Genomic DNA, 15,031 nt, shown 5'->3' with positions numbered 1-15,031 from the left:
AACACCAGAGTTATCCGCATCGCAACCGAATTCTACCACAGAATAACCTCGGCCATAGGGCCAACTGCATTGGTCGCTTCGACTCCGCTTTGCCTGAATTTTCAGCATTTTCAACGACATCATAGCCTTTCACAATGTCCGACCCAAGTCACAATGTCCACCAGGACTTGGTGCGTATTTGCCCGTTCCAACATTCCCGTCACAAATCTGGTAGAGCCATGTTTGTTAATACTTGCGATTGATAGCTGCCGCATGTCCACCTGATTTCGACATTCCGCTATCCTTTGATATCCAGGGTCGAACTGAACGATGTGACAAAATGGTTGATGCAGGCTCCCAGCATCGCCCGGGATAAGGCGCCCTTCTACTGGACCTACCTCGATTGCCCCGCGGACAGCACCATCTTTCTCATGTGGCAACCGACTGCCCGCCGTGGAAACGAGTTCTCGAGCGACGGATACTACTGGGCCTCTCCTGAGGTTATGCTCAGCAACCCCCTCAACAATGGTTTGGTACGGATGCCTCTCCCTTGTTCTAGACGAGGAGTTTTGCTATGGGTGCAATATGGCTAACAATGAGTCTAGGTTCTTGAGATTTACTTCCAAAAGTGCGGCTGGCGCGCCGGCGAGCAGATCACCATGCACTCTCGAAGACGGTTTCGCCTCGCTCACGCCCGTGATGCCCAGGTCGCGAATCCCCCCCAGATCGACCCGAATCTTTGGATTGTTCACTACGGCCCGAGCGAGAATCAAGACAGATACCCCACCGGTTCTTTTGGCGTGCCGCCTCAAATACAGTCGATCATGAATAACCGTCAACACCTTTTTCAGCTGGGGCAGATTGTTCGCAAGGAGTTTATGCTGTCTGATCGCGTCAACTGGCCGCAGATTCCCTTCCCTCAGCGCGGACAGTCGATTTATGTGCCGCCAATGCAACAGCAGCCAATGAACACTCGGACGGCATATCTTGGTGGACCGGGCGGACCTGGCCAGCCCCCGTCTAAGAGACGGGGGCAACAGGCCCAGCCGGGACACCCGATGGGTGCTGGGTATCCGAGTGCTGATGGGGCGCTGGATGATGACGAGGATGTTCATCGGGGTGATATGTTTGATCACTTGAGTCCTCGGGAGATGAGCATGCATCGGTACCAGCAGAATCATGAGTGGATGGAGGAGATTTTGTCGTCGCCGTATCGGATTGGGCAGCTGGAGGTTTCTGATCTTGGGCTTGGGAAGAAGGGCGCGCTCGCTTCGCTTACGGAGGGGATTTTTGAGGCGCAGAGTGGGGATGTTTTGGAGCAGTTGCCTAAGAAGCCTTATACGGGGCGTCTTGAGCCGGGGTTGGCTGACAAGATGCGGGAGAGAGCTCAGGCTAAGATTGCGGAGGTTCAGGCCGAGATTCAGAAATTGAAGGCGCAGCATGAGAAGAGGATGGGAGAGTTTAAGCAGAATACTGCGATTAGGGATGCTGAGGCTGAGCTGAGGGCTGCTACGCAGGGGGTGGGGAGTGAGCCCTGGCGGCTTGAGGGGAGAGTGGAGGGTGGGGAGGAGGAGGAGAGCTACAACAAGAAACCATCCCGGTCGATCGAGGAGATTACGGCTGATGTTGAGAAGCTGCTCGGCACCAAGGCGATCACCGTCCCTGAAGTCAGCAGGGTTCAGGATGGTGGTTATCAGCAGCTTGCTCCTGAGCCGGAGATTATCGCGCCACCGCAGGGGCTTGTCCCCCAGGCGGTTGGGCTTTCTCGCGACCCGTCACACAATGGCTCTCAGGCTAGCGGGGTTTTGATTGGGGATAGTGATATCGACATGGGCGGCACGGCGGCTGGTTTGCTGGATCAGATGCACTCTGGGTTTTCGAGCACGTCTACTCCTATGAACAGTTTTCCTACTCCCCAACCGGGGGGGTTGTCGGGTACGGGGTCTGATGTTGGCACACCTGCCAACAATAACAATGTTGGCCACCCATCTCCCCACCCTAACACTGTTACTTCACAGCCTGCCGGGGGGGATACAAAGATGGAGGATGCTGGTAAACTGCAACAACCACAACTCCCGACGACCACGACCACGGCACCGGATCAGGGGACGGGAAGTGGGGAGTGGGTTGTTGTTCCTCCTGGGGGAGGTGCTCCTTCTACCACGACGACGGGAGGGGGGATCATCCCGCCTAGCAAACCGCCTTCTGCTGCGCCGACGCCGGGGATGGGTGTGGTAGGAGGATCGGGGTTTGGGGCCAGTCCGGACGGGAACGACTTTAGTTCGATGGGAGATTTGGACACGGCGGGGGATGCGCTGGCTAGTTATGAGAGTGGGAGCGTGGGGGTTGGAGGGGGGGAGGAGGGAGATGATTTGGTGATGGATGATGACATTGGGGGAGGGGCTTTTGGGGAGGCGTTTCAGGAGGGGTGAGCAGGGTCTTGATGGGGGGGTTGGAATAACGTTTTGTTAGGATGTGTGTACTTGTTGTTTTTGTATTGGGATGGGAATTACTACTAGGGAAATTGAGAATCTAGTTCTTAAAACGGAGGAGGGGTCTTTTTCCATTGAGGAGGGTTAGGCGTAGGTGGGTAGCTTTTTTTCGGTAGGGTTTTGTAAGAGCGGGATGATAATTGATATCACTTTGAGCAAAAAGATATTTTGGGGTTGACCTGACTGACAGGCTCGACGATTTATGTGCCAAGTGGTGTTAAAGCTGTTGGTGTTTATGTATTCGGAACAGGTCAGACATATCATATCAAGTATTGATTTCTGCTGCTCAGGACCCTCCATCCAACGAGTTTTCATATCCCTCGAGGCTTTCTTGGATACTATTTAACAATGCCGGTTTCTGACAAAGGTTTAGTATCAATGTATACCATCCTTCTACATAGCAGAGTACTCTTCAGCAGACGGGCACTATCCAAGAAATTAGTAGCATGGATCCATTCTACTGTTCCAATTCGACCGGCCGGTCAGCTATCAAGCACCTTGACGACTGGGTGTGGCTAAAATCTTGATCGTTCACGCAGTTTCCTCTGGCTTTCACGAGCACGCTGATAGTTCCAGGGCACGGCTACTTTCATGACATCAATTTAGGCGGATTATTAGCTATGCGCGGACTCACTCCCCCCCAAGGAGAGCACTCGGCTTTTTTTTTTCCCCAAGGCTCCGGCCAGGCCAGTCCAAGTCGTTTAAATCCGCAAACCAAGAGGGTCGGTCATCTTCCGATTTTTTTTGGGTATCATAGCCAGACTTGTGCTGTTGTCAAGTTCATTGGCGGATTTCAATTCAGTTTTTCAGAACTGTTCCTATGACTTCCACAATCACATGTAGAAATCGGGCATAATGTGCGCGCCTCCCGGAAAGAGAATAAGTTCATCGCTTGTTCATATTTTCCTGCCGGCCGTCCCAAATTGTCTCGAAAAAGCCCAAGCCCTCAAAGCAAACCACGCCAGATATGCCTAATGGAATTCGAAACCCAACCGTTTAGAACTTCTGGAAAGACTTGACGGTCTTGCCGGTGCGGGGAAGGACGCGGAGAACGTTGAACCGAACCTAGAACCCCAAATCTGTCAGTCATCGTGTAATCGTTCGGATCGATGTCGGGTGTTCGCAACGTACAGTCTTGGAGAGAGGTCTGCACTGGCCAACGGTGACCTGGTCGCCCTCCTCGACACGGAAAGCGGGAGAGACGTGGGCGGCGAGGTTCTTGTGGCGCTTCTCGTAACGGGAGTACTTGGGGATGTAGTGGAGGTACTCGCGACGGATGATGATGGTGCGGTGCATCTTGGTGGAGACGACGGTGCCGGTCAAGATACGGCCACGGATGGAAACCTGGCCGGTGAAGGGGCACTTCTTGTCTGCAGAGAGAAGCCAGTTAATTTCGGTCCCATACTCGCAATATCGCTCTCGCCCCTCCTCTCGCAGTCGCAGCATGATTCGTCATCGTCGAAGGATTATCGTGTTTCGTTCAGTTGAATAAATCGGTGGTTGATCATGATTTCGAAGAGGAGGAGGAGCGAGCGCGTCTTGTTCTGTTCGGTGATATCACGTACCGATGTACTGGCCCTCAATGGCAGCAGTGGGGGTGCGGAAACCCAGACCAACGTCCTTGTACCATCTGCGGCCGCCCTTGCCAGGTCTGGTGGTCTTGACCTTGGTCTTGGAGTTGAGGAAGACTTTTGGAGAACATCACGGGTCAGCTTCATCGCTTCCTTATCGCCCACTTTCCAATTCGGCCGTGTTTTTTTCGACTTTGGTTGCAGGCTTATTTTCGCAGAAGAGAAACTCACTATGCGGCTGCTTCTGAAAAGCACGCTCGCTCTGGACGGTAAGCTCGGTAGCCATCTTGTTGGTTCTGGCGTGGGCCGAAGATGTGCTTTTGTCGAGGTGGGAGTGGTGGTCGGTCGGAGTTCACAAAACGAGGCCCCAGAATTTTGCTAGTTGGTGATTGATTTTTTTGGAGGGCCAAAAAGTGTGATGGGCACTAGCCACACCAGCTGTGCGCCAGATGTGGGTCAAAATGGCAAGGCGCCGCCAGCACTAGCCACACCTTTAGGCAGAGTGGGGCTCGACGGTTTGGGTTTATTTACTTGGGCATCAGCCTGGCCAATGGCAGCAGAGGCTAGGGTCAACAGCTACAGAGTGCCCCTCTGCGACGAGATGTCACCCCTGTGACGCGGTTTCCAGAATTCAACCCAGAAGCCCATCTGTCGCGTCCCACTCCACCACCAGCTATTCACACATGAACATTACCTGAAGTTTTTTCGCAGGCACCATAACAATCTCGGTCAACCTGCAATATACCAATTCGTAACCATGTCGTCGCAAGGCGATGCCACGTTGCCGGCAACGCGCCGGTCGCGTAAGTCGATTGGCGTCGGACCTTCAAGAGGCGACAGAGAGAATGCAACACTTGACGTTGGCAGCGCTATTGGGGCCACTCGCAAAAAGTCTAGGAGCAAGAGTTTGGGCCCGGGTAGTCTCGACATCTTGAAGAACGGGAATGGGAACCGCAGAGCAGTATGTATTGTAGTGGTAGATATCCGAGCTTGACTGACTTGTCTTCAGTCCCTTGCCATACCATCTGGACCACCACCAAGATCAATTCTGAAACCCACGATCCCCGTCCTTCCAGAAATTCCAACCTTCAAACCAAGAGAAGCTCCCCTTAGCAACGAAAGTGCTGGAACAAAGGTAGCGCTGCGAACTGAGGAGGAACAACAAGCTGCAGCCCGGGAAAGGGAGGAAAGAGAACGGGCCGAGATTGAGAAGGAGATCAAAGATAGGAGAGAGGCGCGCAGAAAGTCACTGGCCAACCGTCGGGTATCCTTTGCTGCTGAGGCGACACTACATACCTTCCAAGTAGTGGACGAGAACCAGGATGCAACAACCGCTACAGCGGCATCGCACCATCACCAAGAGCCCGATTCAGAGCCTCCATCAACACCCCCAGACCACATCGACGACCATGATGCCGAGTCTCCAGCCGATCAACGAGCACTGCACCAACGAAACCAACGACGGAGTTCGGGCGTGGGGTCACTCTACGGGGACGACGATACCATCGCTTCCACCGTGTACGACTCCGACATGGAACATGCCGACGATATCGATGAGGTGGAGACGGAGGAAATGTCTGGTTCTAGTGATTCGGACGACGACGGCACCGTTATGACTGTAGAAGCCGAAGAAATGACCTCTGCTTCAGTCGCATCTATGACCTCCGGCGTGTCTGCGTTTGACAGTAACAATTCAACCGACAGCTTGGACGAGAATCTGCGGCTCGCGAAACAGCGCGCTGCTGCTACTCAACGGATTGACGAGGATGAAGAGGTTATTGCTGGGTTTGCCGGTTGGGGGAGAAAGCCACTATCTCAGACGGAGACTACCACGCAGATTATCCGCCAACATATGCCACCACCAACTCCTGACACTCAACAACAGCGAGATCAAGGGTTCGAGATTGAGATGGACATGGATGACGATATGGGTATGGATATGACCAAAGCCGTGGGTGGTATTCTTCAGTCACAGCCAGGAAGGTCTCAGAGCAACAACCAGGATGAAGATGTGGAAATGGATATGGATGAGGACATGTCGATGGACGTGACTAAGGCTCTCGGTGGGATTCTTGGCAAGGCCCAAGCCCAACATCGGCGGAAATCAGTCAAACCACTTGCGCTGCAGCAGGATGCCGATGAACTGGGTGATCAAACTATGGAATTTACCACGGCAGTTGGCGGTATCCGACAAGGCAGAATGTCTATCGGTGGCGCAACGGACATTGACGAGCTCGAAGACATGTCCATGGAGTTTACTTCTGCGATTGGTGGGCTTTTATCTAAGGGTGCCCCTAATGCAGGCTCTGCTCTAGGCCGCCGAAGAACTCTGGCAGCCGAAGATGACGGCATGGATATGGACATGACTGCAGATGTCGGCGGCATTTTGGCTACTTCACAACCACAGGAAGAGGACGATGTGTTTGAACAGACTATGGCCATGGACGAGACCATGGCGGTAGGCGGCATCCTGAAGCCTGCCTCACCTGAAGAGGCACGGTCAGCGGCCAAGAGGGTGATGGAACTGGAGGCTGATGAGCCAGATGTTGTGTATCCATCTCTCACGCCGTCAACACAGGAGACAGCATCCCAAGACAATAACGATACTCTGGGGCTTTCTGCATTCCGAGGGAAGGGTCTCCGTCACAGCATGCCTGGCGCCCCTCTTTTCGAGAGCTCTCCTGTGCGAAGTCCCGAGAAAGAGCTGCCTGCGAAGAGCCTGGCCCGTAATAGCTCACCGGTTCGGAGCTCTCCTGTAAGAAGTTCACCGGTTCGAAACACGAGGAGCCCTCCGAGGAGAGAGTCTCCTGCACGAAAGACACCTTCTCCTGCGAGGAATACTGTCCCTGCTACCAAAACACCCCCCTCAATGATTGGAAGCAGTTCGCCAGTCCGTGATGCCTCACCACCAAAAACGACACCTCGCTCCGTCGGCAAGGGGAGGCTCTTCCACCAAGACCCGAGCACAGGCATCAGCACCCCCCGTGTGGTCCTCACACCCCAGGGCAGGCGCCTTTCCGGCGTCGGTGCTGACAGACCTGGCTTGGGCTCACCCCGCGTGGCCGAGATCTTCGATCGTAGGGACTCCCTCCAAGACTCAGCAGCTGAATTTGTGCCTAGCGAGCCAAGCAGCGCCCGTCGCACCGTGGCTTTTGCCGACCCCCGCGCCATGGAAGCGGAAGTCGACCAGGAACTCAGAGATGAGGCAGAAAAGGAAAATAACAGGCGGATCCTGGAGCGGGAGGCGGACGGCGACCGTGAGATCACGCTCAATCTTAGAGAGATGATTCAGAACCTGAGCCCGACAAAGAAGAAGAAGAACCCGTTGGCGGGGAGGAAGAGTCTTATGCCAGGGAGCGCGAGGGGACTGCTGGGGAAGAGGCCGGCCGAGTTGGATGTGGATGATGAGGAGGAGGATTCGGAGGTGATTGATGGGGTGAAGAGGCTGAAGGGACATCAGGGGAGCCCGGTGAAGAATGTGAGGTTGGGGTCGCCGCCGACTAAGGCTGAGACTACTACGGGGAGGAAGACGAGGAGTGCTGCCAGAGGGGAGGAGGATACTGCTACGATCACCCCGGCTGTGCCTAGTTCGCCTGTCAGGGTTGCGGGCACGCCGAATCATCAGGGGAGGCTTAGGTCGGTTTTTGATGATCAGGCGACGAATACTTTTAACTTTTATGATCACACTGCCACGGGGGATGTGGATGCGCTGGTGCGGAGGGATGATGATGATGGGGGTCGGATACATTTGCAGGATTTTTTGAACTTGACAAGTATCAGGTTTATGGAGTTGACTACCACCAAGAGGAGGCATACTGTTGCGCCGGGGGAGACGAGGTTGAGCTTGACGGCGGAGGGGAAGGAGGATTTGTCTTTGGAGAAGTGTGTCGTTGCGGGTGCATGTATGGTGCCTACTTTGGAGCTGTATCAGCACTCGTGTCGGGAGCTGAAGAAATATATCAGTGAAGGGCGGAGGATTGTGAGGGAAATTGAGTCGGAGACTTTTGAGGAGAACCCACCGCTGTTCAGGGAGTACATGACTGCTACTCCTGAGTTCAAAGTGTTGATGGACAATCAGTTTAAGAACGTCAAGACGCATGCTAGGCTGCTGAGCAAGGCGATGTGGTATGAATGGCGGATGAAGCTGCAGGATGGGCTGAAGGAGGGTCTGGTCAAGATTGCGGAGGGGATGGATGATGATGAGAAGCTTTTGGCCAGGCAGCAGGAGTTGCTTTCTTCGGTGCTGCCTGATATGATCAAGCGGGCTGAGGAGCTGGAAAAGGAGCATGAGAACCTTGAGGCTGTGGCTCAAGAAATGGCCGATTGTGACCCTGCCGAGCTGGATGAGGCCCGTGCTGAGTTGATCTCCCTTGATGAGGGCCTCGAGGAGAAACAGCGCAAGATTGCCGAGCTGAAAGCCCAGCTTGAGGTCTCCAACTCTGGCATTGAAGCCCTGACAGCACAGAAACAGCAGTGCCTGGGTGATATTAGAGAAGCAGACAAAATCCGGGAGGAATGCCGGGGCTGGTCATCAGAAGAAATTAGCAAACTCAAAGGTATTTCCCCCTTGCCATTGCCTCCAGTCATATCATACTAACACCCCTCAGCACGAACCGACAAAATCGAAAAAACCACCGGCTGGGCCCTCGCCAACATATCCAGCACCAAAATCTCCCTGACGTACAAGCGCCAAATCGAACTCGTCCTCGACATTGGCTCTTTTCTCCAACCCAACCACCGGCCTGGTCCGCAGAGTAATATCGACCTGTGGTATATAGCCGACAAGCGCGAACCCAATACCACCCCCCTCACCCCCGAGCGAGAGTTTTTCTTGCAGTCTATTCGGAATCGCATCCGCTCTCTACCTCAACCCACCACCAACGTCAAGACGATTCTTCAAATTGTAAAAGATGGCTGGGACAAGTCTTGCACAGTGGCGAACTATGTCAGGTTGCTCAACCTGACGTTTCCCACGACGGTCGTGAATGATGATGGGTCGATAGCGGTGTTGAGTTCGTTGGTTTTAGTGCCGTTGCAGACGAGGGTGGAGGTGGTGATCAGGCTGAGGGTTGAGGATGGGGGGCAGGGGGGGGAGGGGTTGGAAGTCAAGGTGGTGCCAGGGGCGAGGATGGTGTACGGGGAGCAGTTTAATACTGCCAAGTTGGAGGAGTTTTTGAGGGGGAAGATTGGTGGGTGTGTACAGACTGTGGGAGGAGGGGGGGAGAATAAGGGGTGGGATGTGGGGATGTTGGAGTTGTATAAGAGGTTGTTGGCTAGGGGGTCGAGGGCTGCAGCGGCGGTGGCTGCTGGGGCTGGGGCTGGGGAGAAATAAAGATGTTGGGATATCAAAGGTTGGGTTTCATGGGATGGTGGGATTGGATGGGTTGGGCTGGGTAGGAAAGGTCTTTATATACCCCTGGGGACTCGTTTTTGCTCTTTGGGTTTTGGGTACTGGTATGATGGGGGATCGCAAAGTTAGATACATACTGAGGGAATACCAAGTGTCTTTTTTCTATATGTTTTCGGTTCGTGTCAGTGATGTATGGGATGAAGACGACCTCCTCTTGGTTTACGTTATGGGTATTGTTCAGAGCTTAACGAAGTGTATTTATCATCATTACAAGAGGTTGTTGAAGAAAGCGGGTTAAGAGTTACTTGCGAGCAATCCCCAATTTCTCAAGCAGACGAGGGCTAAAGGATGAATCCGAATCTCGCGTTCTTCAACCTGTCCAAGGCCATCATGACGACAACCGATCCGTCCAAGTTCACCGCCAGCTCCCACGCATCCTCACACACTCTTGTATTTTTTCACTTTGGAGGCAACCAAAACATAAACTGAGACTGTTCATGTTACATCACATATAGTCACACATCACAATTCGCCATCAAATAACATGCAAGCTATTCACAAGGTTGGTGGGCCAAGGTATTTTTTGATGACTACCACCTTGAGGTTCTTGCCTCCCCGTCCACCATCTTTTTTTGATGCGTGAACTTTCCAAAATATCCTCCCACCAACTCCAAAACTCCAGACCATGCCCTTTCATATTCCCACAGCAAAACCTCAAACTCCATTGCTCAATGACGACCCTCTCCCTTGACCCATTCCCTTGACCCATTCCCTTGACCATTTCTCTTTCCATTCCCTTGACCATTTCTCTTTCCATTCCCTTGACCATTCCCCTTTCCACCCCTTGAACCATTGCCATCTCCCCTCCCCAACACCTCGCCTCCTAATCACCTCTCGTCATGTCTCCTCATCGCCTCTCCCCTTCATCGCTCCTCTCTTCTCAACACTTCTCCTCGTCACCTTTTCTCTTCATCACCTCAACGCCTCCAACACCGCTGCTTCTCGTATTCCTTTTGGCTTTCTCCACCAATTCTCGTATCCTTTTTGACATTCCACTTCTCGTATTCCTTCATGTCCAACACCTCTTCCCCGTATTCTTCGTTGTTTTTTTGTTTTCTGAGAACAGTCGTTAGCAGCTATCCGGACAAGTGAAGAATAATAATGTGGTGTGTGAACGATGATTGTCAGAGAGAAGATTATGACTCGACATGTTCCAACTCAAGAGAAGTGACTCAAGCTCTATGGGGAACAGGGCCACCACCCCGGCCAGATTTCCGGCTAAGGATGACGATACGATTGATCTCATCATGAAAGTGTGAGAGAATGGGAAGGAAATGTTGCAACTTACATTTTCATTGTCATTGTTTGGCGTGTCGAGCGACTGGCTGACTTGGTGAAGAGTGAGAGACCGGATGGCTGTGTCTCAATCGTCGTATGAGATCTGACGACGCTGTGCTGTGCTGGCTTGTGCTGGCTGCTGGGTTTCTTCTTCACCGTAGTCGAGGCTGGCAAGGCCCTTGTCTACCACGTCCCATGTTCGCTTGCGCAGATCCATCAGCGGCTCTCCGACATTCTTGTTCTTGTTGTTGCGCTTCCGCTTCTTGTTCTTTTTTGCGGTGACGACTGGCGCCGGCGATGATATCTCGCCTTCGGAGAGGTCTGCGGCCAGTGTGGCGGTGGCCCCTTGCGGCTTGGGAGGCTGTCTGCCGCGACGCAGAGCCTCAAGCTCCGAGTGCCTGAAGATGGCAATTTGCTCGTCGGTCAGGGTGCGCTTGACGCCGTCGGGATAGTAGCCGAGTCCATCGTCCTCTTCTTCCTCGTAATAGTATTCTTCTTCTTGTTCATGGGATAGGATGAGTTCCTGGTCATCGAGGGAAGGTCGGAGGAATTGGGAGTGGAAGTGATCTGTCGCGAATTGAGCGAAATGTTGTTCGTGGAAGGCAAGCATATCAGCCTAGGATAGTGTTAGCGATTGAATTGCACCACGGGAGAAACAGACAACAAAGACATACCTGACTGATTGTCGGGACCTGGATTGACGTGCCCGCCATTTTGGCGTGAGCAGAATGAGCAGCGTTGAGATTGGGTGGATTGGCGGCCAAGAGAGTGAATTTGGCTGGTCGCGCGCGTGATCACGTGCGCTGCGCCCTACCCAATCTTGGGCAGTCGAAGTAATCGGTGGATGCTGGCAAGGCGGGTTTTCGAGATGTTTTTGGTGAAAGTCGAATAAAATGCACCGGCCAGAAAGTGCTGCTGATTCTTGTTGGCAGCTGGTGGATGAGGGGAGCAAGAAGGACTTGTTGGAGCAACTTGATTGGAATTGCTCAAGAATCATGTATTACCAGAGCCCCGTCCTCACAGCTAGAAACCACCCAACCCAACCGAAACGCCTGTCCTCAATGTCATGTGATGCTACTTGCTGCCCAAAAGAAGAGACATGTTCGTGTCGTCATCAAATCATCCGCTTTGCTAGTGTTTGCTGGGTGACCGGTCTAGTTCTGACTCAGGAGCGCCAGGGCACTTTGAAATGCGCGCACCACCTCGGTGACTGTGGAAACGTGTTAGTGAAAAGTGCAAAGACCATCTCGTTCCAGCCAAACCTACGGTGCTTCTTCTTCTGCGCCAAATTCTGCTCAGCAATCTTCACATATCGCTCTCTTGTTTGAAGTCGCTTGACTCCCCGTTCGGTATCATGCACGGAAGCTGATGATGCCCAGACATTGAAGAACTGCAGGGGACGTTAGTTATTCATGGTCATCAAATGAAAGGGTGAGACGAGTAAACGTTCTTTGATCAGGTTCTCAAACTCAGCCAACAACTCTTGCTCCTCCCCGTTCGCTTTGGCAAGAGCCTCCTGATAGCGAGCCTCAAATTCTTCCCAGTCAAAGGGCGCCAGGTGTCCAGGTGTGCTGGGCGATCTTTCAGCAATGTTCCCGTTGGAACGCTCCTTGAGAATGCGCGGTTCTGGTGTCTTGACCTGGGCGACTCTGGTGGTGCCTGGCGGCTTGGGGATACTGCTCTGAGTATCTGCCATCCTCTTGTAGGCCACAGACTTCAGAGGACTATGAGGTAGGATGTCTGATTCTGCCTGCTCCGAGTGTAGAGAAGGAGATGGAAGGGGCGATTCGGCTCTCTTGGCTGGTGATTCGTGGCGGGGCGGCTTTGAGGGTGAGGCGGTTGGAGTTGTCGCGCTTGCCATGTCGAGTGAGAAAGTTCTTTGTTTTTGAGTTTGATAAGCCGCTGAGGAAGGCACCCCTCTGAGATGAGCTCGACAGGAATAGAAGGAGATGGAAGTAGGAGAATGAGGTGCTCGCTCTTTCCAACTGAGGAAAGACAGAATGAATGAAAGGCAGAAGAAGAGCGGGACTGCCGCTTGCCTTTCAGATGGTGGTGATGCTCATTCGCGAATCAGGAGGCGAGCGCAAAGCTGAAAGTTCTCAACCCCGCTTCTCCCTATGAAATCTGGATGCCCAAGATCAATCCCCTATCCCAATGTGCCCGACACTGGCTAATTATTGGTGTGCCTGTCCCTCTGCAGCAGATGGACACTTGGTGAGTTGTCTGTGAGAGATGAAGGTGAAAGCGCGTCGCGAATGAGAAGCAGCCGGAGAGACAGGGATCTTGATTGGCGGGGGAGTGGGGCAGGTGCCTGGTGGCAGCGTGCGATAACGATGACGCGGGACCGATAAGCCGGGAGGCGCACTTGTGACTTGGACTTTGTACCACCAGAACACCGACTTCGAGGACATCAAGCTTCTTTTTCAGCCTTCTTTTTCTCTGCTGTGACTGTGAGACTCTGGACTCTGTGCAGGTGACCTCAGCAAGCTTCGAGTCAGCCGAGCTTGTTTGCATCCTTCATCTTCTTCTAGAAACCCCAAGCTGCTGAAGACAATGGAACCTTCTTCGATTCCCTGAAAGCACGTCTTGTACTTTGGCGGGCCACCAAAAGGACCTCGAGCGCCGAACAAGTGATTTCATAAACACAAGACCCTCGCTCGCCTTTGATTGTTTGACCGAGACCTCGCAACTCTTCCGTCTTGTAATCCGCAAGAATGGAAGCCAAAATAAACTGCGACATTTGCCACCGCGGCCACCATAGCAAGGACCGGCCGTTCCTTTGTGTTGTGGATGCGAGGAACCGTCTCTATGAGACCCGTCTCGAGTACACCAAGGCGCTTATTGAGACAGACCAGCTCGAGCGCGAGGTGAATGCCGCCATTTCCAGCGAGACGGGACAGATCCCCAACAAAGCTGTCCGGCTGGAGACGCTCAAGTCGGATACGGCAGCTGCAGTCGAGCGAACGAACGAGATCATCGCGCAGGCCGACAAGTTGAGAAGCGAGGTTGATGCTGCGCGAAAGGCGATCGAGGATAAGAAGAAGCTGCTCGCCCAACGGAGATCTGATCTTGAGGCTGTGTCGACTGGTGCCGAAGCCAGGAGAAGCAGGCAGCTGGAAGAGACGCAACGAGCCATCCACAGAACCAGGTACAAATGGAATCGCAGTGCCGACACGATGGCGGCGACGAGAGCCTTCTTGTGTGAGGAAGCTGCCAGGCTGTATGGGCTGCGCCAGGTCAAGAAGGGCAGCACCAAGCGGTTCGAAATTGGCGGTGTCGAAATCTTTGACCTCCATGCCATGAATAGTAAGTGTTCTGAGAGGCTGACGAGCTGGCAAAACATGTCCAAGGCTGACTGATGATGGTAGATTTATCGCCCGAAGTGATATCGACTGTCTTTGCCCATGTGGCACACATTCTCGTGTTGGCCTCGCATTATCTGGCGATCCGGCTGCCGGCGGAAATCACACTCCCTCATCGTGACTACCCTCGCCCGACAATATTCTCGGTGAACTCTTCCTACCACCATGGGGATGTACCATTCCCCGGAACAGCCATGTCAGGACAATCTGGAAATCCACGGCCCCGTCCGCTCTTCATCGAAAAGGCGCTCCTGACACTGGCAAAGGACGATCCAAACACGTACTCTGCGTTCCTTGAGGGCGTTGGTTTGCTGGCGCACGATGTTGCTTGGCTGTGTGCATCGCAAGGAGTCTCTTTCGGAGACAGGGAATCGTACGACGATGTTTGCAACATCGGACACAACCTTTGGCGGTTGCTCATTGGTGATCAACTCCACCGCCGGTCTGTCGAACCAACCTTCCCATCTTCACTCACACCACCAGCCGGGAGTCCAAGGGATGGGGACAATGGCGATGTGACAAAACCGAAGTCAACGATTGGTCGCTGGTCGCATGGGACGGCTCACACCTCGCTGACGAGTGCCGAAGGCGTGGAATTCGTCCGGAACTTCAAGATCTACGCGCCGCTGAAGTTGGCTGATCGTCTGAAGAAGCGACTGGCGAGCGAAGCCCCGATGCTGGAATGGGAAAATATCGAGGGCGACGAGTTCGAAGATGGGTTTGAGGACGTGCGAGCTGCTGGTACAAGCGATGGTACAAGTGGTGGTACAAGTCGGGGAACAAGCGGCTGGACCAGAGTCAAGCATCGGTAGATAGTCCCAAGTACTCTTCCATGACAGAGGAGAACACACAGAGGCTGGGGTGATGACGACAGCTGCGGTAGGCAATTAAAAACCATACCATATCTTGAGCCCACCTGCCCTACCCTACTCCATGAAG

The 15,031-nt window shown here is 53.4% G+C and overlaps 5 protein-coding genes across 5 annotated transcripts; 2 read left to right on the top strand and 3 right to left on the bottom strand.

The window, feature by feature from the left end:
• Positions 1-134: 134 nt before the first annotated feature.
• On the top strand, positions 135-2,411 carry QC762_111740 (uncharacterized protein; the record flags this gene model as incomplete). The annotated part of the gene is made up of 3 exons (XM_062885591.1): positions 135-170; positions 246-512; positions 585-2,411. The coding sequence occupies 3 exons, from the start codon at positions 135-137 to the stop codon at positions 2,409-2,411; spliced, it is 2,130 nt and encodes a 709-aa protein (XP_062748567.1).
• Positions 2,412-3,001: 590 nt separating this feature from the next.
• Positions 3,002-4,498, bottom strand: RPS11B (40S ribosomal protein S11-B). Its single transcript, XM_062885590.1, has 4 exons — positions 4,274-4,498; positions 4,037-4,159; positions 3,603-3,841; positions 3,002-3,536 (listed from the first exon to the last, which is right to left on the bottom strand). Exons 1-4 carry the CDS (start codon positions 4,326-4,328, stop codon positions 3,468-3,470), a joined length of 486 nt encoding a protein of 161 aa, XP_062748566.1. The 5' UTR covers positions 4,329-4,498; the 3' UTR covers positions 3,002-3,467.
• Positions 4,499-10,284: 5,786 nt separating this feature from the next.
• QC762_111700 (uncharacterized protein) lies at positions 10,285-11,443 on the bottom strand (the record flags this gene model as incomplete). Its single annotated transcript, XM_062885589.1, has 3 exons — positions 10,285-10,508; positions 10,741-11,346; positions 11,405-11,443. The coding sequence occupies 2 exons, from the start codon at positions 11,441-11,443 to the stop codon at positions 10,816-10,818; spliced, it is 570 nt and encodes a 189-aa protein (XP_062748565.1). The 3' UTR covers positions 10,285-10,508; positions 10,741-10,815.
• Positions 11,444-11,884: 441 nt separating this feature from the next.
• On the bottom strand, positions 11,885-12,937 carry QC762_111690 (uncharacterized protein; the record flags this gene model as incomplete). The annotated part of the gene is made up of 3 exons (XM_062885588.1): positions 12,169-12,937; positions 11,997-12,120; positions 11,885-11,940 (listed from the first exon to the last, which is right to left on the bottom strand). The coding sequence occupies exons 1-3, from the start codon at positions 12,589-12,591 to the stop codon at positions 11,885-11,887; spliced, it is 603 nt and encodes a 200-aa protein (XP_062748564.1). The 5' UTR covers positions 12,592-12,937.
• Positions 12,938-13,123: 186 nt separating this feature from the next.
• Positions 13,124-15,029, top strand: QC762_111680 (uncharacterized protein). Its single transcript, XM_062885587.1, has 2 exons — positions 13,124-14,036; positions 14,099-15,029. Exons 1-2 carry the CDS (start codon positions 13,445-13,447, stop codon positions 14,902-14,904), a joined length of 1,398 nt encoding a protein of 465 aa, XP_062748563.1. The 5' UTR covers positions 13,124-13,444; the 3' UTR covers positions 14,905-15,029.
• The last annotated feature ends 2 nt before the right edge of the window (positions 15,030-15,031 follow it).

Source organism: Podospora pseudocomata (assembly GCF_035222375.1).
Source record: "Podospora pseudocomata strain CBS 415.72m chromosome 1 map unlocalized CBS415.72m_1, whole genome shotgun sequence".
Lineage (NCBI taxonomy): Eukaryota > Fungi > Ascomycota > Sordariomycetes > Sordariales > Podosporaceae > Podospora > Podospora pseudocomata.
Note: the sequence above shows the minus strand (reverse complement) of the source record. Positions and strands in the feature narration are given on the sequence as shown.

Excerpts from the sequence above, each read along its gene's own strand:
- RPS11B (XM_062885590.1), bottom strand. The coding sequence starts at position 4,328 with ATGGCTACCGAGCTTACCGTCCAGAGCGAGCGTGCTTTTCAGAAGCAG. Across the intron at positions 4,160-4,273 it reads TTTTCAGAAGCAGCCGCATA|TCTTCCTCAACTCCAAGACC; the intron begins GTGAGTTTCTCT and ends GTTCTCCAAAAG. Across the intron at positions 3,537-3,602 it reads GCAGACCTCTCTCCAAGACT|GTTCGGTTCAACGTTCTCCG; the intron begins GTACGTTGCGAA and ends TTGGGGTTCTAG.
- QC762_111680 (XM_062885587.1), top strand. The coding sequence starts at position 13,445 with ATGGAAGCCAAAATAAACTGCGACATTTGCCACCGCGGCCACCATAGC. Across the intron at positions 14,037-14,098 it reads TGACCTCCATGCCATGAATA|ATTTATCGCCCGAAGTGATA; the intron begins GTAAGTGTTCTG and ends TGATGATGGTAG.